At 44.1% G+C, this 21,469-nt stretch overlaps 1 protein-coding gene across 1 annotated transcript in view; it reads left to right on the forward strand.

The window, feature by feature from the left end:
- Positions 1-21,469, forward strand: part of TMEM132B (transmembrane protein 132B) — a 396,200-nt gene that overhangs the window by 347,312 nt on the left and 27,419 nt on the right. The window contains exon 5 of the mRNA XM_005691512.3: positions 8,714-8,857. Coding sequence (XP_005691569.2) covers positions 8,714-8,857 — 144 coding nt within the window. The remainder of the gene's footprint in view (positions 1-8,713; positions 8,858-21,469) is intronic.

A 21,469-nucleotide genomic window follows, 5' to 3' on the forward strand; every position in this document is an offset into this window, starting at 1 on the left:
GCTGCCTGGTGTAATGCGGTTGCCCTGGCCATTGGGTGATGCCTTCCAAAGGCATCCTTCCAAATAGTTTTGGCCTCTTCCCTCAAAGCTCCCACCCAGGAGATGCCTGGAGAGTGTTTTCACAGATACACATTTTATTGACCCTCTCTGAGTGCTATCCCGTTTGAGATAACTATCCTCGTGTTATTCAGGGATTCACGAAGAGCTGGGTTTTGAAATAGCTTACTGCTTTGTGGATAATAAACAGTCAGAATCCAAAAATAGCCATCAAGAGGGGAAGAACAGGGTTGATTTCAGAGTTTTATGATACAACAGTGGGACTGAAAACCATCCTTTCAGTTGGAGCCAACATCTTGCTTGTCTCTGAGCGAAGTTTACACCTGTCTTGCCGTTTTAGGTGTCAGTAGTTGAGGAGTCTGAACACAGAATAGGGTCAGACACCTGTTTAGAGACTGGTATCCCTGTGCCAGGGACCAGAGGATGCAAGAGTGTGACTCAGAACCTTACAAGCTGGGGGAGAGGCTGGAATGGAACATACCTGAAGCCACACATGGTCATTGCTTGGGGCTTTGGGGCTACTTGGCTGCTTCTACTAAAATGTAATCTTCACATTTGTATAACATCTTTTGATAAGTTTTTAAATCAAAGCCTTTACAAATCCATCTTATATCCTTAAAGCTTTTGAGTGAGGCCAAAAAATGGATTGTTAGCTCTATCCTACAGGTGAGGGGCCGGGAGGAGAGCTGACAAGGTAGCCTGGGCAGCGGGCTTTGGTTCACATCCCCAGCTGGGTTGCTCAGCAGAAGAGTGATTCTGGCCAAATTGAGGAACGCTTTCCAGTAGTCATGTATGGATGTGAGAGTTGGACTATAAAGATAGCTGAGCGCTGAAGAACTGATGCTTTTGAACTGTGGTGCTGGAGAAGACTCTTGAGAGTCCCTTGGACTGCAAGGAGATCCAACCAGTCTATCCAAAAGGAAATCAGTCCTAAGTATTCATTAGAAGGACTGATGCTGAAACTGAAACTCCAATACTTTGGCCACCTGATGCGAAGAGCTGACTCATTGGAAAAGACCCTGATGCTGGGAAAGATTGAGGGCAGGAGGAGAAGGGGACGACAGAGGATGAGATGGCTGAATGGCATCACCAACTCAATGGACATGAGTTTGAGTAAACTTCAGGAGTTGGTGATGGACAGGGAAGCCTGGTGTGCTGCAGTCCGTGGGGTCACAAAGAGTTGGACACGACTGAGCGACTGAACTGAACTGAACTTCAAGCTTTCATTTCCCTGTTTGTAAAATGAGAATGAAAATAGTAATCCTTCAATAGGGATATCTGAGGATTAAATGAGATTAGTAAGAGCAGTTAATACTTATCAAATATTTATGATGTGCCAGATACTACTCTGTACTGCTGTTTTGTTATTAGATGTTAATTCATATTATACTATGTTTATTGTAATTGTGCATTATTATGAATAGGTAATGCATGTAAATCATTTATCACAGTGCTGGACACTTAGATCTAAGTATTTAAGGAAATTAATCATCATAAATTGTGTTCATTAGGTACTTACCGTATCTTCTGTCTTTATTCACTGATTGTTTTTATTGTTGGCTCTTTTGGCTTTTCATATTATTTAAAACTTTCCCAGGGACTTCCCTGGTGGTCCAGTGCTTGCGAATCTGCCTTCCAATGCAGGGGATGAGGATTCAATCCCTGTTCAGAGAACTAAGATCCTACTTGCCACAACTAAGACCCAAAGCAGCCAAAAAAAAAAAAAAAAAAAAGATATTAAAAAACTTTCCTGTGAGTCTGAATAAATGCATTTTCCAAATTCTCTCACCCAAATTCCCCAAATATTAACATTTTCTTTACACAAACACACATTATTACTGTTTTCATGAAATGTTTGAGAGTTGTACACATGTTGATCCTTCATCTGTACACACTTCAGTGTGAATTTTCCCCAGACTCTTAATAAATAGAGTGAAATGATCAAAATCAGGAAATTAATATTGATACTAAGCATTATGTGGTCCCCAGACCTTATGCAAATTTCACCGATTGTCCCACCAACACTTATTAAAGTAAAGTAAACGTATTTTTTTTCTGTTTGAGGATCTGATCTAGGATCACATATACCTTTGTTGTGTCTCTTATTTTCCTTTATTATGGAAGTTTCTCAGTCTTTGTCTTTCAGGCTGTGATACACTTGAAATATACAAGCCAGCTATTTTGTAGAATGTCCATAATTTGGATTTATCTGCTGTTTCTTCATTATTAGAGTCACTTTTTTTTGTGGAGAGAAGAACACTTCAGGAAATGTTGCTTCCTCTTCAGGACATATGATGTCTCTTTATCTCATTAGTAGTGATGTTATCTTTGATCACGTGGATAATGCGATTTATCTAACTTTCGGTACCACAGAGTTACTGTTTTTTTCTTTGAAATGAATAAGTCTTTTGCACAGAGGTACTTTTACACTCTGCAAATATCCTCTCTCTTATCATACTTTTAATCATCAGTAGCATCAATAGTGATTCCTACAATGATGGTATATTCTAATTTCATCATTTTTTGTTGGAATTTTACCCTATGGATGATGTTTTCTTTCTTCTTTGTTTGTTTGTTTATATCAGTATGGATTCAATAGCTTATTACATATTACATTTAATATATAGTTATATTATTATGATTAGCAATTACAATTATTTGTAGTGTTATAAAATTGTTCCAGGTTGGCCACTGGAGGCCTTTCAAGCTGTCTCCCTGGGTCCTTTGATATTTGTTTTGATCACTTTATTACCTTCTGGGTAGACAATATATTTTAGGCTCATTGTCTGGGTACTTTCTGACTCTCAGTCCTAGAATCACCCATTTCTCTAAGGAGCTGTTTCCTTTCTTGAAGAATGGTGTTTAGAACTAAAATCTGGGTTCAGTTCAGTGGCTCAGTCATGTCTGACTCTTTGCGACCCCATGAATTGCAGCACACCAGGCCTCCCTGTCCATCATTAACTCCTGGAGTCCGCCCAAGCCCATGTCCATCAAATCGGTGATGCCATCCAACCATCTCATCCTCTGTTGTCCCCTTCTCCTCCTGCCCTCAATCTTTGCCAGCATCAGGGTATTTTCCAATGAGTCAGCTCTTTGCATGAGGTGCCCAAAGTATTGGAGTTTCAGCTTCAACATCAGTCCTTCCAATGAACACCCAGGACTGATCTCCTTTACGATGGACTGGTTGGATCTCCTTGCAGTCCAAGGGACTCTCAAGAGTCTTTTCCAACACCACAGTTCAAAAGCATCAATCCTTCTGTGCTCAGCTATCTTTATAGTCCAACTCTCACATCCATACATGGCCACTGGAAAAACCCTAGCCTTAACTAGACAGACCTTTGTTGACAAAGTAACGTCTCTGCTTTTCAATATGCTGTCTAGGTTGGTTATAACTTTCCTTCCAAGGAGTAAGCGTCTTTTAATTTCTGGCTGCAATCACCATCTGCAGTGAGTTTGGAGCCCCCCAAAATAAAGTCTGACACTGTTTCCACTGATTCCCCATCTATTTGCCATGAGGTGATGGGACCAGATGCCATGGTCTTCGTTTTCTGAATGTTGAGCTTTAAGCCAAGTTTTTCACTCTCCACTTTCACTTTCATCAAGAGGCTTTTGAGTTCCTCTTCACTTTCTGCCATAAGGGTGGTGTCATCTGCATATCTGAGGTGATTGCTATTTCTCCCGGCAATCTTGATTCTAGCTTGTGCTTCCTCCAACCCAGCATTTCTCATGATGTACTCTGCATATAAGTTAAATAAGCAGGGTGACAATATACAGCCTTGATGTACTCCTTTTCCTCTTTGGAACCAGTCTGTTGTTCCATGTCCAGTTCTAACTGTTGCTTCCTGACCTGCATACAGGTTTCTCAAGAGGCAGGTCAGGTGGTCTGGTATTCCCATCTCTCTCAGAATTTTCCACAGTTTATTGTGATCCACATAGTCAAAGGCTTTGGCATGTCAATAAAGCAGAAATAGATGTTTTTCTGGAACTCTCTTGCTTTTTCCATGATCCAGCAGATGTTGGCAATTTGATCTCTCATTCTTCTGCCTTTTCTAAAACCACTTGAACATAAGGGAGTTCATGGTTCATGTATTGCTGAAGCCTGGCTTGGAGAATTTTAAGCATCACTTTACCAGGTGTGCTGATGGTTAAGCCATCATTGTATCTAAGTTCTCTCAGCGAATGGAACTAGAAAAACCATATACATACACATACCTACATTTACACACATAGAAACATACCTATACCTGCATTCCCCCAGGAGTTCATGCTGGTGTTTCTAATTCCAACTCTTGACCACACAGTTCACTCTTCTTTCCATTTTTAAACTCAGCTTCTCTAGCAATGAGAAACTTGGCTCTCATTATCCAACATACATTATTTGCTCCATCCTAGAGTATGCTAAAGTAGTTTTGGAATTGCTAAACCATACTGCTGTGGAAAACAAACCTAACTAGAATTCAGTATGTGTTTACAGTTATTTTTATCTTTAGTCTGAGAGTATATAGTCAGAATAATGTGCTGAAAAGTTATATACAACTCCTAGATTTTCATAGCTGAAAACAGTGGAGTTTTAATTTATTCTTAAAAAATAGTGAGATGAGAAGCTTTCAGAAGGCATTGGATGTTTTCGTAAGCCCATCAACTTTTTCTTGAGATTTACACAAAAGTTTTGTTTCAATATGTATATATGTGTCGGGGGAGTGTGTAATTTCCTTGGTTCTGTCTCATCACAATAAAAATCTGCAGCGATGGACCAGTGTTAAAGCCCTCGGACCGGCCGTGTCTCAGCTCTTGGGCAGATCAGTTTTACAGCTCTGTTTGCAGCTCAGGTTTGTTTAGAAAATACAGGAAAATGCATCCTCGAGGCGTGAGGGCATGCCGACCCAAAGGACACAAAGAGAAGAGAGAGACCCCCGGCCTTTTGGCTCCTCTTCTTATGTTTTTTCTCCTCCCCCCGGGCCTGCCCTGTGTAGCCTGGGCTAACCAGGAGTGCTGTATGTCCTACCTGAGGTCCTCACTCAGGTCCTCAGATCTTCCTTTGTTCTATTTTCGCAGGCTTTTCCCTTCCTTGTCTTTTAGCCACTGCCATTCTGGACTCCTTTTTCCTATTCTAACTACCTAACATATGGAGAAAAGAATTTTTTCATTGAATTATGATTGATTTACAATATTATGTTAGTTTCAGATGTTTAGCAAAGCGATTCAATTATACATATGTATTTTCAGATTTTTTCAGGTTATTATAATACAAGGTCTTGAACATATGTGACATCATATGGTATTTGTCTTTCTCTTTCTGACCTCACTATGTATGACAGTCTGTATAACCGTCTATGTTGCTGCCACCCTTCCCTAGGTTTGTCATAGTTGTTGTTGTGTGTAGTAGTTGTGGTAGTAGTTGTTGAGTGACTTTTGTGAACAAATTCTGTAAAGTTTTTATTCTTTGTTGCCTGTGGCCCCTGAATTCTTTGTTTGGTTAGCTTGGTGGTCAGCCAATGATTGGGCAGAGATTTCCTTAGGCATCTGGAATCAAAGTATCACGATCTTTACCAAGGGCCTCTTTTTAAAAAATTTTATTTGTTTTTTGATTTTTGGTCACACTGCATGGCATATGGGATCTAAATTTCCTAGTAGGAATTGATCTTGCCCCCCCTGCATTGGAAGGCAGAGTCTTAACCACTGGACCACCAGGGAAATCCCACAAGGGTCTCTTTGAATGTGTTGGGACACACTTTAAATCCTCGGTCAGGCATGAGACAGCTCTGCCTTAGCTTTCACTTCCTGCTTCTCTATAATGTCAAAATCAACCAGGGGCACGAGCTGAGAGCCTTCTCAGGTCTTCCTGGGCATGCACACAGCCCTGTGTATAAGCATGGTCTTACAGATTCCCCAGAATATGTGTTAGCATTTCAGATCCCCTCTGGCAATTCTATTCCTCATCTTTTCTTATTAAACTTTTTGATGAATCTATTGTTTGTCACAACTGTTACCACTGCTTCAGGCAGCTAGCTATGAAATTAACTAATTGCCTGTAATTGCTTTAAACAAATACCTTTAGTAAAAAGCTTTTCACAGGGAATGAACTTGGAGTCAAGTCAGATACAAAAAGCTTTGCAAATGAAAGTTTCTAGGAAATACCAGACAAGTCAGGTAATGGCAATTCTTTGGGAATGAAGTTTTGAAAGATCTCTGTCCCTGATCTGCTCTTTTCCATAGTTTTCAGATAGTGGTATTTTTCTGTGAAAGTGGGCTGTCATTTTTCAAAGCTACTACTGAGCTGGACAGTAGGGAATGGGAGTAAATCAAGTTAAAATGCCACAAAATCCTGTTTTTACCAAGATTCAGCCATTTTTCTTGAATAAATGCTCTCTTGGCTGCACAAGCCTTTGTTTTATTCCTAGAGTTCTGAAAAAGTGGATTTTTACTCTTTTGGCCAATTTTAAAATTTCTTTCACAGAGGACTTTTCACATGTCCTTACTTTGCCATTTTTATAGATGCCACACTAATGTGCTACGTTAATGGAAACTTATCTTCATAAAGGAATATAAATATGCTCTCAAGACATAAAACCTAGAGCTGGCACCAATGGGAACAGAATGAAAGAGTTGCATTTTGATAGATGGTGAATTTTTAGCAATCTCTGGCACCAGGGGATGATTTAAATGTAATATCTAACAAGACAAATTGCTTTCTCATTGTGCCAGAGGCAGGTAGAAACTGCCTTTGGGGTTTTTGAAAGGCTGTTTCTTGGTGGACACTGGAAAACATGGTTGCAAACATCTCAGCCACACATGAGAAAGCTAAAGAAGGAAACGCGGTTGCAAATGTATTTGAAATAAAAGCAACAAGCTCTGAAGATTGGTTGTGATTTGTTATGAAACATAAAGTCACCTACCCTGAGACTCAGTTTGGGAAAATTATTATAGTGTCTTTAAAGGATATGAGCTTCTTCAGGGTAGAGATTGATATTTATTTTTGTCTTTTCTCTTTCCCTAGAGCCCAACATGGTGTCTAATCTCTTGTGTATTAGTCAAGACTTTCAGTTGCAAGTGATAAAAGCCCAATTAAAACTGGCTTAAATAAAGCAGTTTATTTTGTATCTCTAAATTTCCAAAGATGACAGACACAGATGTAGCCGGATTCAGGAACCCAGAAATCTTTCCCAGGAATCTGTTTCTTTTCCTTTCTGTTGTCACTGATTTCATTTGGGTTTCAGTCTTGAATCAGTCTCTGTGGACATGGGGCTAGAATGGACCACATTTGGTTCATCTGCTCATTTGTGAAGCCTGATTTAATGGCCTGGGTCAGCACCATCCAAGTCACATTCATTGATAGGAGAGCGGGACCCTTGGGGAGTTCACAACTTAATAAGTAGCCACAGATTAAAACGTAAACACAAAATAAATATACAGTGACAGCTGTGGTTATTACCTTGCAGGACAGACTAGATGCTATGACAGATGATAATACAGTGCTAACTCACATTGTAGCAGGCAGAAAAGCCCCGTTTCTCCAAAGAAGCGGACATATATGCTGAGATCTGAAGGATGGAAGCAACAGTGAGGTGTGTTTGGGGTTGGAGAGCTCTGCGTATATAAGGGCAGAAGGCATGAATAGGGTTTACTCTTGGAAGAACAGAAAAGACTTCTGTGAGGCTTGACTGTGATGACGGACAGCAGGAAGGGGGCAAGAGGGAGCTAGGGAGGTGGACGAGGGTCAGGTCCCTACACATCTGTGAGTTTGGACTTCATCTTAAGAACCCTAGGATGCTTTCAAAGAGTTTTAATCTAGGAGAGAACTAATCTGAATTGTATTAAAACATTTAAAAAAAAAGATTATTTCCGACTGCTGTGAAGACTGTGGACATAGGAAGGTCAATTAGGGGCCAGTGGCAGCTGACTGAGTGGGGAGATTCTTCTTCCATGGAGGAACTGATTCTGGGGTTGACAGGATATTGACAGATGCAGGGGTGCTTCCCTGATGGTCCAGTGATTGAGAATCTGCCTGCTAATGCAGAGGACAGGTTGGATCCTGGCTGGGGAACTAAGATACCATCTGAGGCTGGGCAACTAAATCTTCAGTCCACCACAGTTGCTGAGCCTGAGTGCTCCACAACAAGAGAAGCCCCCTCACCACCCAGTGCCGCCGCAATTTAAAAAAGGAAAAAAATAAAAAATAAAGAATTTGACAGATGGGAGATAAGGTAGGAAGACAGAACCTACAAAACTTTGAGTGATGTCAGAGGAGGAGAAAAATTAACATGGTGTTGTTGGTTTCACAATACCTGAGCTTGGCTGGGAAATTTCTGGGAGTGCTTAGTGGTTTGAGGAAAGGCAGTGTTGGTGATCAGCTCAGGAGTGTGGAGGCTTACAATCTGCCTCCAGTTCTCTTCTGCTCTGTGTGATGCTGTTTTTCCTGATTTGAAACTAAAACGAAGGCTGTGTTCACTATGTGAATAAGCTCTGGAAATACGGCATCGTTTACCAAAGTATCGAAAAGGACGCTTGCGCTGTGTGTGAGGGATATCTGGAGGGCACAGACAGTTTTTTTAAATTGTAGAGCAACTAATAAGGTCGGAGGTGGCTTGATGGTCACGCCTCCTGGGACTCACGGGCGTGCCTGTGGCTGACACGGGTCCTCTTCTCTCTCGCACAGGACTCGGAGGTTCTGAACACTGCCATTCTCACTGGGAAGGTTGTTTCAGTTCCCGTCAAGGTGGTGGCAGTTCAAGAGGATGGTTCGGTGGTGGACGTGTCAGAGGCTGTGGAATGCAGGTCTGCGGATGAAGACGTCATCAAGGTAGAGTGGGTTTTACTTCTAGATGCCTAGGCATTTGGGCCTTTCCTTCCCGTTCTGTCACACGGCTGCTCTGAGCATCCCAGGCTCCCAAGGGCAGAACCTGGATGCGGGTGCTGATGAGGGTGCTGATGGGGATGCTGATGGGGATGATGGGGATGCTGAGGGGGAGTGATGGGGTGCTGAGGATGGAGCAATGGGGATGCTGATGGGGAGCGATGAGGGTGCTGATAGGGAGTGATGGGGAGCAATGGGGGTACTGATGGGGATGATGGGGATGCTGAGGGGAGCAATGGGAGTGCTGATGGGAAGTGATGGGGTGCTGATGGGGAGTGTCGGGGTGCTGATGGGGAGTGATGGGGATGCTGAGGGGGGAGCAATGGGGGTGCTGATGGGGAGCGATGGGAGTGCTGATAGGGAGTGATGGGGATGCTGATGGGGCGTGATGGGGGTGCTGATGGGGATGATGGGGATGCTGATAGGGAGTGATGGGGATGCTGAGGGGGGAGCAATGGGGGTGCTGATGGGGAGCAATGGGGGTGCTGATGGGGAGCAATGGGGGTGCTGATGGGGAGCGATGGGAGTGCTGATAGGGAGTGATGGGGATGCTGATGGGGCGTGATGGGGGTGCTGATGGGGATGATGGGGATGCTGATGGGGAGCAATGGGAGTGCTGATGGGGAGTGATGGGGGTGCTGAAGAGGGAGTGAGTGATGACAGGGACTCGCCTGGGATCAGAGACAGCTGGACACGCTGTTTCCCTCCCCTGGGATGGAGGATGGGGCCCCTTTTCTCCTCTTTTTTCTCATAGGACAGTATTTTCCGAAGTTTAGCAATCTATCTGCCATCTTCTCAAGTTTTGCCAACTTCCTGTGCCAAATAATGTAATTTACTCAACATGTTTTCTTTAAATGCCTTACTTTTTCAACATTGACTATCTTAAATGTCTCATTAGAAGACAATAAAATCCATTGTAAAACCCATTACTTTGATGTACTAATTTTTCCTTAATATACATGAAAATAAATGATTAACTTTTTTAAAAGTCCATTCGTGTGCCCCCAGCTTCATCAGGTTATCAGTGGGACATAGCTCACAGTTTGGAGAATCTGGTCATGGATTATTTCTGCTGCGTTTTCCATCCAATTAGCTGGATTTATGGCTCCAAATTCAGCCAGGAACCAGCCCATGACTTTTTTCTCCATATTCTTTGCAGGGGTCTGTTTGAATCACTGAATTCAGAGTTTCTGCCAATTTTTTCTTGGCTCACTGGTTGGCAGTTTCCTTTTGCAGCTCAGAACCCCGGGAGAAAGGACTTCCGTCTTTAGAGTGATCCTTTCTCCTTTAAGCTGCTAAGAGAGCTCCTAGGTCCTGTGTTTTCATTAATTAAAAAAAAATACAGTAATGCTGAATTCTGCCTTCTTTCCATTCTACTGGCTGCTGTTCAGAGGTTGAATGGAACTTGGTCTCCATCTGAAGAACTTTGAGGTGGACAGAAAATCCTGCAAGGGTTTCCCTGTGGTGGACAAGATCTGGGAGGGCCTGATTCCTTCTCATGTTGACCTGCAGGAAGCTGTGCCTTATGCTAGAGATGGCTTTTTTGATAAGGAAGAATTGATGTGAGTTCTAATTAAAATTAAGAAAAAATTAATCTTTAATCCTGACAGGTCTTAGACTCCATGGGCAGATTTGATTAAACAAATCTGAAGCCTTCTATATTCAGAATCCAGAAAGTTCTGAGCCAAGTCATGCAAATTCATCTGCAGAGAATGAAAAATATTGATTCATTGTCCTTGGTTGCCTTTGACAAATGCATGTTATTTACCATCCCCCTCCTCATCTTTCCAGAAAGGAGACATTAGTGATGGAGCCTGGAGATGGCATCTGTGTGATTATGCCACCATGGGCTCCAAAGGATGGCTCAGCTCTGTAGTCTCCTCAGCCACATCCCTTCCTGAGACCCTGGTGGGGAGCCCCCCGAGGCAGGACCCCCACTCTCCTGTCCCAGAGAGCTCTACCCTACAGAGGCGCGGCCAAGTTCGTGGATCCTGTTGTTGCCTTTAACTTGGCTTTCTCCTCTTCCTGGAAATATACTGGAGCATCCTGTGTCCACCCTGATAGAGGCATTGCTCTGGGAGGCAGTGGTTTGGGGTTCAACTGTCACTTCCGTGGCCGCATGAAGATGGGGCTTTCTTCTAGCAAACTGTGGCCTGACCTTGACAAACCAGAGGGTGCACATCATGAAGCCCAGAGCTGCCATAAGACGTTTCTAGGGCAGCCCAGGCTCTGTTGCAGATTCCGGGGCCTGGGTCAGTGGAGGGGGTTCATTAAGCGGCCGTGATGCACTTGTCACAGCTCTTCTGCCACCATTTGTCATACATTTTGTCACAACACTGAGGGTACAGTGTCATCTTCAGAGCTGCCCTCTGGCCTCAGCATCACCAGGGGCACCCCAAAGATGTGGATGCGCCTTAACACCCTGGGGAGAGACACCCTTGGTCTGTAGAGGTCTCTGTGTCACTTCTTCACGGTCCAGGAGACTCTGTGTGACTCCCCAGGGAGGGTAGTGCAGGTTTCACCAAAGATCGTCATGTGATGGCAATTCTGAGTGTTGGGATGGTGACGTAGGTAAGGGAGAAAGAATGCATTTAGAAAGGTGTAAATTGTGGTGATGTCCAAATTGGCTTCTTTGACTTGGGACTTTGGGGGAACTGAATCTAAGAACATAAAAGATTTTGAAGGGCTGGAACCTTGGCAAGATTGGAAGGGATCAATATTACATTGTAAGCTGACAACTACTTCCATGCTAAAAAAAAAAATAGAAGACGCGTATTAATTGTGTGTGTATGTGTGTGTGTGTGCAAGAAACCGTGGCGCTTTTGTTCACAGTGAGATCTGATGAACCAACTGTATTTTTAATGGAAGTATAGTTGGTTTACAATATGATATTAGTTTCAGGTGTACAGCATGGTGATTCGGTATTTTTACAGACTCAGTTCAGTTCAGTCGCTCAGTCATGTCCGATTCTTTGCGATCCCATGAATCGCAGCACGCCAAGCCTCCCTGTCCATCACCAACTCCCGGAGTTCACTCAGACTCACGTCCATTGAGTCTGTGATGCCATCCAGCCATCTCATCCTCGGTCGTCCCCTTCTCCTCCTGCCCCCAATCCCTCCCAGAATCAGAGTCTTTTCCAATGAGTCAACTCTTCGCATGAGGTGGCCAAAGTACTGGAGTTTCAGCTTTAGCATCATTCCTTCCAAAGAAATCCCAGGGCTGATCTCCTTCAGAATGGACTGGTTGGATCTCCTTGCCATCCAAGGGACTCTAAGCGTCTTCTCCAACACCACAGTTCAAAAGCATCAATTCTTCGGTGCTCAGCCTTCTTCACAGTCGAACTCTCACATCCATACATGACCACAGGAAAAACCATAGCCTTGACTAGGCGGACCTTAGTCAGCAAAGTAATGTCTCTGCTTTTGAATATGCTATCTAGGTTGGTCATAACTTTTCTTCCAAGGAGTAAGTGTCTTTTAATTTCATGGCTGCAATCACCATCTGCAGTGATTTTGGAGCCCCCCCAAATAAAGTCTGACACTGTTTCCACTGTTTCCCCATCTATTTCCCATGAAGTGATGGGACCAGATGCCATGGTCTTCGTTTTCTGAATGTTGAGCTTTAAGCCAACTTTTTCACTCTCCACTTTCACTTCATCAAGAGGCTTTTGAGCTCCTCTTCACTTTCTGCCATAAGGGTGGTGTCATCTGCATATCTGAGGTTATTGATATTTCTCCCAGCAATCTTGATTCCAGCTTGTGCTTCTTCCAGTCCAGCATTTCTCATGATGTACTCTGCATATAAGTTAAATAAGCAGGGTGACAATATACAGCCTTGACGTACTCCTTTTCCTCTTTGGAACCAGTCTGTTGTTCCATGTCCAGTTCTAACTGTTGCTTCCTGACCTGCATACAGGTTTCTCAAGAGGCAGGTCAGGTAGTCTGGTATTCCCATCTCTCTCAGAATTTTCCACAGTTTATTGTGATCCACACAGTCAAAGGCTTTGGCATAGTCAATAAAGCAGAAATAGATGTTTTTCTGGAACTCTCTTGCTTTTTCGATGATCCAGCAGATGTTGGCAATTTGATCTCTGGTTCCTCTGCCTTTTCTAAAACCAGACTAAACTCCATTAAAAGGCATTACAAGGTCATGGCTCTAACTCCCTGTGGAACCACCTGTCTGAAGAGACTGCCACAGGTTGATATAATTTTTGTTGGCATTAATGGGTGTGTGACCCCAGAACAGAGGTCCCAGGTGGGCAGACTGGAGGCTGTATCTGATTCAGGGGTGTGCGTGTGCTTATTTAATTTTCTGCCACCCTGTAAAAATTGGCTAATTACATAGACATCTGGATTTCCAAGTTCTTATGAAATTCACAAGGTCAGATAGCCCTGGGCCCACACTACTCCCTGTGACCCTTGACCTGGAAGTGACCAATGGACATCCCTGTGTGTAAGACCCTGCACCCAAATCACCACAGTCTCCACCTCTTCCTCTTGTGTCCCTGCCGGAGGCGGAGGGACGTCTGTGATTTCTCACCACACTTGTACTGTTGGTTTTCTGATAGTAGGTTTCAGAGGAAAGGGAGCTACTTCTTGTCCCCTGGTCTCTATAAGTCACAGATGATAGATGTCACTTGTCACTCTGATGGAGAATTCCATGTCTTTCTAGGCATAAGAGGAAAGCTGGAAATTGGATTGTGTTCTGTCAAACAATGTCTGAGGGGCTGAGAGTCCTTGAGATCAAACCGCAGGAGAAATGATTGAAGGAAGCGTGAGTGTTGAGCCCAGTGATGAGAAGAAATGGCCCCGGGAGAGGTGAAGAGGAGGACACGACAGCTCTTTTGAAGTCTTTCGAGGACCATCCTCTGGAATATGGAGGAGATTTGTGCCTTTTAGGTTCCAAGAGTGGAAGTCAAAGGGGAACTACTTGGGCTCAACATAAATAAAAATAATGCAGAGTGAGTGAGTTTGGGGGGTTGGTAAGCTTTCAGACAGGTGATGTCAGTTCAGATGCTGACTCCACGGGGAGCACCTTTATGGGCTAGTAGCAAAGTATCATTCGAAGTATCATTCCTATGGCTTTCCCATCATGAAGTCAGTTGCTAATTGACTTTTTCTGAATTTGAAAGACTTTTATTTCCATCCTCATAACCTGGAAGGTCTATGTATCCGTTTCCTCTTGGTGCTGTAACAAATCAACATGAACTTAGTAGCTTCAAACAAGGGGAAGTCAGGACCCTAAAATGGGTTGCTTGGCAGGGCTGCCTTGCTTCTGGAAGCTCTAGCAGAAAATCTATTTGCCTTTTCCAGCTTTTGGAGACTGCCTGCATTTCCTGACTACGGCCCCCTCTTCCAAGTCAACACTGTAGCATCTTCAAATCTCTCTCTCTCTCTGATCACTGGTTCCATCATCACCTCTGTTTCTCCAACTCTGACCCTCCTGCCTGTCTCTAGTCAGGACCTTTAGGCTCACCTGGATAACCCAGCTCCGGGCTCCCCACCTCTGGGTCCCAGAACAGATACCTCCTATCAGATCAGCAGCAACATTAGATTAGAAATACAGTGCACGATAAATGTAATGCGCTTGAATCATCCGAAACCATCCCCTCCACTCCTGGTCCATGGAAGAATTGTCTTCCACAAAGTCAGACCCTGGTGCCAAAAAGGTTGGAGACCATGGACCCAGATACTCCTTTCATCTCAAGGTTCTTTTCTCAGTTACATCTGCAGTCTCTTTGGCACATGTATTAGTTTTCTGTAGCTCCCATAATAGGTTCCCACAAACTCAGTGGCTTGAACAACATAAATTTGTTCTCTTAGAGTTCTGGAGGCCGAAAGTCTGAAATCAAAGTGTGGTCAGCACCTCCCTTCCTCCAGGAGCTCTAGGGGAGGATCCTCCCTGGCCTCTTCCAGCCTCTGGTGGCTCCAAGTGTTCCTGGGCTTGTACCCGTATCCTTGCAGTCTCTGCCTCTATCTGCACATGTTTTGCCCTTGTGTCTCCATGTGACCTTATTCTCCTGTAAGGGCACTTGTCCTTGGATTTAGGAGCCATCCTAGTTCAGAGTGATCTCATCTCAAGATCCTTAGGTTAATTATATCTGCCAAAACCCTGTTTCCAGGGACTTCCCTGGTGGTTCAGTGGCTAATACTCCAAGCTCCCAATACAAGGGGCCCCAGACTTGCTTCCTAGTTGGGGAACTAGGTCTGATATGCTGCAATGAATATCGAGGCTCCCAGGTGCCTCAGCTAAGACCTGCCACATCAAATAAAGTAAATAAATAAATATGTTTAAAAGACCCTGTTTCCAAATAAGGTCACATTCATGGTGCTGGGGGCTAGAACATGGATGTATCATTTTGGGGTCACAATTCCAACCCCCATGTAAAGTGACATATTCTGAAAATTAAGATCCAGATAGCTCTGGGGGTCTTTATGCTGCCAGAAAGACTTCCCAGATGGTGCAGTGGTAAAGAATCTGCCAGCCAAGGTAGGAGATGCAAGATACACGGCTTCGATCCCGTGTATGGGTTGGGAAGGTCTTCTGGAGGAGGAAATGGCAACCCATTCCAGTATTCTTGCCTGGGAAACCCCATGGACAGAGGAGCCTGGCAGGTTACAGTCCATGGGGTTGCAAAGAGTTGGATATGATTGAGCAACTGAGCAGGAGCAACATGCTTTCAGAAACAACACATTTTCTGTTCTTTGCTAAGTTTCTTTAAAGGTTTTCAGAGGAAGGAAGAAAAATGCAATTTCCATGTTGTAATTATGATTTAATCTTTGAACGTCTATCTTCCTGACGAAGTGATGGCCTCCTGTTTTCATGTGTCAGTAGCTGTATTGTTTGTCAGCGAGCTGTGGTCTCCAGAACCACAGAAGCCTGGCATACGTCACCAGCAGGAGATGAACTCATTCACGCTTGGAGAGAAATCAATGTAAACTCACGCTGATCTTGAAGAGAGTACCCTCCAACTTTTGGCTGCAATAATTAAGTTTCCAGCCTTCTGGTATCAGCTGGACTTGCAATAATGAGATGCTAAAGGCCTCATAAAAGGGAATTAACATTTTAAAACCTTCTCTGCCCCAGGGAAGGTCTTTATTTCCAAACTTGGTCTGCAAAGGGCAAGGGTAGGCAGCGGATGTACTGTCGAAAATAAAACATAAAGTTTTCTGCTGCTGGTGTGGGGTCACTAAACAGAGCCCAGTGTCACCTCTGGAGAATGCAGGAAGCTTTGAGAGAGCAGCTACATTACTTAGGTTATCACATAGCCCCTGCAAAATGCTGTGTGACCTGATTTTCTTAAGTGGTTGGATGCACAGAGGCATGAGGTGGCAGGGTGGGCATGTCCTGAACATGTTCCTTAGAGATGTGGTGTGCATTGATGCCACTGAGCCAGAGACACAACGATTCAGAGGATTAGACAGGTGTGGTAGGTAGTGGGATCTGCAAGCCTGGGATGAAATTCTGCATTGGTGAGCTTTGCTTTGTTTTGGTTGCAAGTAATAGAAATTCAGGGCTTCCCAATGCAGAAGACACAGAAGACTTGAGTTCAATCACTGGGTCAGGAAGATCCCCTGGAGGAGTAAATGGCAACCCTCTCCCGTTATTTCTTGCCTGGAGAATCCCATGGACAGAGGAGCCTGGCGGGCTACAATCCATGGGTTTGCAAAGGGTTGGCCATGACTGAGCTACTAAGCAACAACAACAATAGAAATGCAAATCCAACTATCTTAAGCCGAAAGGGAGAAATATTAATACATTGACATGCAACCAAAAGAGCCACGATGACTTCAGGTGAAGGTGTATCCAGAGATACATCTCGACTTAATTTCTCCCCATCTCTCATTTCTACCTTCCTCTGTGTGGTTTTGTGCACCTTTTCCTGTGCTCATGCTGCCTCCTGGGCCCAGCAGCCCTCCGCCACTCCCTGGACCTGGAGCAAGCTCGGCTGTCTTCTGGACTTGGGTCAGGTGCACCTGCTCTGTGCTGCCACCTTCTTCCTGCTGTCCTGCATCTCCAGTCCACACCCGCCCCCCGCCCCCGTGAGGACCGCTGCAGTCCTCACCTTTGTGCTTCTGTCCCCTATGAAGACGTATGTGTTAGGGACTCAGTGCATGTGCGTCCTTGTGCAGGTGGCAGGTTTGCCCCTTGAAGGCAGGTCCATGTCTTACTTCTCTTCCTGCCCTGAGGGTCTGTTAGAAGGAGCAGTGACAAGCACCACAGCCCACGGTGACACTATGCCAGACTCTGTTCCCCTGATTTTAAACACATTGCAGCCTACAATGTACCCAGCAGCCCCACAGAGTAGGTCCCAATATTATTCCATTTTACAGCCCAGAAAACTGAGGCTGGAGAAGTTTAAGTGTCTAGGTTGTGCATAAATATTAGTCCATTTCGTGTCCAAATTTATGGTGCAGAAAAGTAGACAAACAGTCCCTTTCTACTTCTTCTCATTTAAAGAGAATTAAAGACAGATGTTTCTGAAAATCTAGATTTTTATGTAAGATTTTTGACTTTTCAATGTTGGCACATCATCCAGTTGAAAGAGATGTGCAAATGCCCAGGGTCTGTCTTTCTCCCCTTCTCTGTGTGTCCTGCGCTGTAGGAGCAGGTTCACTAATGAAAGATGGGGCCTGGTCACAGGTGAGAGTTAGATTGAGGACCTTGTGGGGACCCCACGATGTTGATGAAGTGGGCTCAGAACAGTCTCTCTGCACCGACTTACCTTGAAAGGGTCCTTGTCTGCCGTGGGCTCCAAAAAGCTTCCAGAGAAACCCTCAGATGGATCCTAATTTTATCAGAAGGAGATTGGAGAGAAATCCCAGAGCAGTTTAAGCCCATTTCTCTCTCTTTCAGCGATGCTTGGCAAACGTTCCTCCAGAAAACACTGTTCTTCTATTTCTGGGCATGAATTTCCTTCGCTTCACCCATCACCAGGAGCCAGGCAGCTAAGAATAAGTCGTCAGGCAGCTTGGATGTTATTGCCTAATTTTGTCCTTCTTTATGCTGGTAATTTGGACTTTTATTGTTCCATTCTGATGGGAGATGTGTCATATATTTCCTGTTGGCCAGAGGATAGCTGTTGCTGCATCCCCAACCTTTTGTTCCATCAGCATCACTCTGATTTCAATATTAATTAGATCTTTTGTTCCTTTCTGTCTTTAGCATCTCTAATGAAGAACTAACATTCTGGAATTGTTTTGGCGTCACGCGGAGAAACCCTGGAATGAGCCAGGGTAGGTCTGCGAGAGCCTACTGGCTTCCTTCCCTCAGTAAACACGCCCGCATGCTTCCTTCTCCTCTGCTGGCCACCTCTCACCTCTGCTCTCCATCAGGCCCTGCTCAGGGCAAGGTCCTGGGGGTTCACTGGGGTCTTGGGTCTGTGGCTGTATCATCAGTATCAAGTAGGGTCAACTGTGGCTATAGTGCCTCTGTCTCCTGGCACATTTATCCTTGACATTTTGGAGCTTGGTTTACAATTTCAGCTCCTACCAGGAGTTTTGATGGTGAGCAGAATGTATCAGCTTTATATTCAAATTCATTTGAGTTTCCTGGAGAAACTCAAATCATTTCATGCAGTTTTTTTTAAATTTTTTTTAAATTTATACAATTTTTAAAAAAGTTACTTTCCATTCACAAAACATTGGCTATATTCTCTGTGTGGTGTACCACACAATACACCTTGTGCCTATCTTTTTAAAAAAATTTATTTATTTATTTGACTGTGCCAGGTCTTAGTTGGGTCACAAGGGATCTTCCATCTTCATTGCAGCACACTGGATCTTTTAGCTGCAGCAATGCAGACTCTTAGTTGTGGCATGTGGAATCTAGTTCCCTACCCAGGGATTGAATCCATGCCCCTGCACTGGGAGTGCAGAGTCTTTGCCCCTGGACCACCAGGGAAGTCTGGAGTATTGAGTATCTTATACTCAATAGTTTGTACCTCCCTCTCCCTACATGGCCCTCCTCACCCATTTAAGTAAACTTTAGAAGTTACCCATCTAAGAAAAGTGATGCATGGGGCATTTAATTATTGTTGCAGAAATGACGGTCACCCAGTTGGTAAGTGCCAGGGCTGGGGTTTGAGTCTGGGGTCTCAGCTTCGGCTTTACAGACAGCTTCCCAATTTCACAGAGAACTTAGACCCTTTGGAGTGGTTAGGGTGCTTATTTCAGGGGCAAGGTTCTCCCCTCTACTTTGAGATTATCTGCACATTGACTTATTTTATGCATATCATGAGGTTAAGATTATCTTCCAAAGATTAAACTGTAGCCTGTTTTTCTCTTAAACATTTCAAATGTATACAGGGAAATTTCCTCATATCGGAAACTGGTGGACATAAAAAGAAACCCATGGACTTTCCTGATGATCCAGTGGCTAAGATTTTGTGCTCCAAATGCAGGGGGCCCAGGTTCGATCCCTGGTCAGGGAACCAGATCCTATATGCCACATGCTGCAATAAAGATGGAAGCAATTAAGACCTGGCACAGCCAAATAAATACATAAATGTTTATTTAAAAAGAAAATCCAACCAGAAAGAGCTAGAACTAACTTCCTCAGCCAGAAACAATTAGTACAGCACAGACTCGATGGGCACGAATGAGAAAAAACTTCGGAGAGTCCCCTGAATATGCAGGGGTCTTGCATGAGCAGTTTATTCCTGCTTTATTGATATTTATCCCTAGTCCGATATGGACTTTGGGAAAGTAACTCTGCCTTTAGCACTTGGTGGAAATACAAATTCTGTCTTCACCAGAAACAATGGAATGGTGTTTTCCTGGGACTGGATGGTCTAGATTCCGTGTGTTGGCACACCTGCTCAGTTACTCAGTCATGTCTAACTGTGACCCCCACGGACTGTAGCCTGCCAGGCTCCGCTGTCCATGGGATTTCCCAGGCAAGAATTCCGGAGCGGAGCGGTTTGCCGTTTCCTGCTTGAGATCTTCCCGACTGAGGGATTGAACCCACATCTCTTGCACCTCCTGCATTGGCAGGCGGATTCTTTACCTCTGCACCACTTGGGAAACCATTGGATTATGTAGCCGCCTATTAAACAAATGGACTCTTATCTCTTCTAATCCGTTTTCAAGAGCAGTGGGCTTCCAGCAGGAAACGATCGTTTATATTCTTATACTCAGTGTGTTTCTTCTACACTGCTCTTGAACTAATTTGCCAAGGAAACATTTCAGGTTTAACTTGAAATGTTAAGAGACAATCTCAGATTTCAAAGCTCTGCTTTTGACTCCTATTTCTCCTTGCAGAGTTGCCTTAACCTTCTTAAAGGGCCCCTCTTCAAATGTTTCAGATATTTTTGACCACTTCTAAAGCTCAGTTTAACGGGCTGTTTTTAAAATGAAAGGCCCCAGCCCAAAGCGATTGCCCTAATGTAGTTAACTTTAAATGCTCCGGACGCAAGAGCAGTTTCCAGCATCAAGGATTTCGGCCATGTCACTCCTCAAGGGAAGTGTTCAGCGAGGTGAATGTATCCATGACTTCCTAACATCCTTTGTGTCTGACACTTGATGACTATTTGGGTTACACTCTGATGACTTCTTTTCCTACGGGCACAGTTGTAGGAAGAGCAGTCTGCGGCCATGTGCTGAGACTGGCTGTGTGTCTGAAGCCCACTCATGGGGACGGTGGATTCCCATGTGGCTTTTCTTAAAAAGAACTTTTTTATTTTGATTTTATTTGGCTACATCAGGTCTTAGCTGTGGGCCAGGGATCAAACCTGCATCATCTGGTTTCGAGGGCGAAGTCTTAACTACTGGATCACCAGGGAAGTCCTTCCATGTGCTTTTGACAGCCTTCTTGAGTGACAGAATAGTGATGAGAATCTTGAGGGATTTTCCACTTTGATACCAGTGCTTGCACTCTGGCCCAGGTTGAGACAGAAGGGACTTTGGTCAAGGACGTTGGGCCAAAGGATTTTGGTTTCATAAATAGGATGTAAATAATATAGAATAAACAAAACATGTAGTAGGACCCCACTCCCTAGCATGCGCCAATCCAGACATCACTAATCCATCCCAGCACTCCTTCCTTCTACAGCCCCGGCTTCTTCTTGAGCAGAGGTCCCTTGAGTAGCCACTGTGGGGTGATTTGTATTGGCAAGTGAGACAAACCTATTTCCTATTTCTGATAAAGCCTGTGGGGGAACTAGCAAATGTTTTCATAAGAATTGAGGAGCATGATGCTAATGAGGCCATGGTAAGGACCTCAAAATCTGACATATTGGAGAAAAAAGAAACAAAACACAGTATTTCTGTGCCATTGCACTACATCCTATTGATCTCAGGGACACGTAGCAGTAAGTAGCAGCTGGAAGCAAGACCTTAGCCCCCTGATTGGGAATTGAACCCTGGTCGCCTGGGTGGAAACCAGGAATCCTAACTGCTAAATGACAGGGGCTAGGGGCTGGAATCTAAGTCCCAATCCTAGTCTACCCTGAAAGGAGGAATCAGACAAGAAGACAAAAGGTATAGAAGAAAGTCTATTATGTATTAGAAAAGCAGAGTACATGTGGAAATATCCATGGGTGAACTCAGCATGAGAGTT

The sequence above is a fragment of the Capra hircus genome, chromosome 17, assembly GCF_001704415.2.
Source record: "Capra hircus breed San Clemente chromosome 17, ASM170441v1, whole genome shotgun sequence".
NCBI lineage: Eukaryota > Metazoa > Chordata > Mammalia > Artiodactyla > Bovidae > Capra > Capra hircus.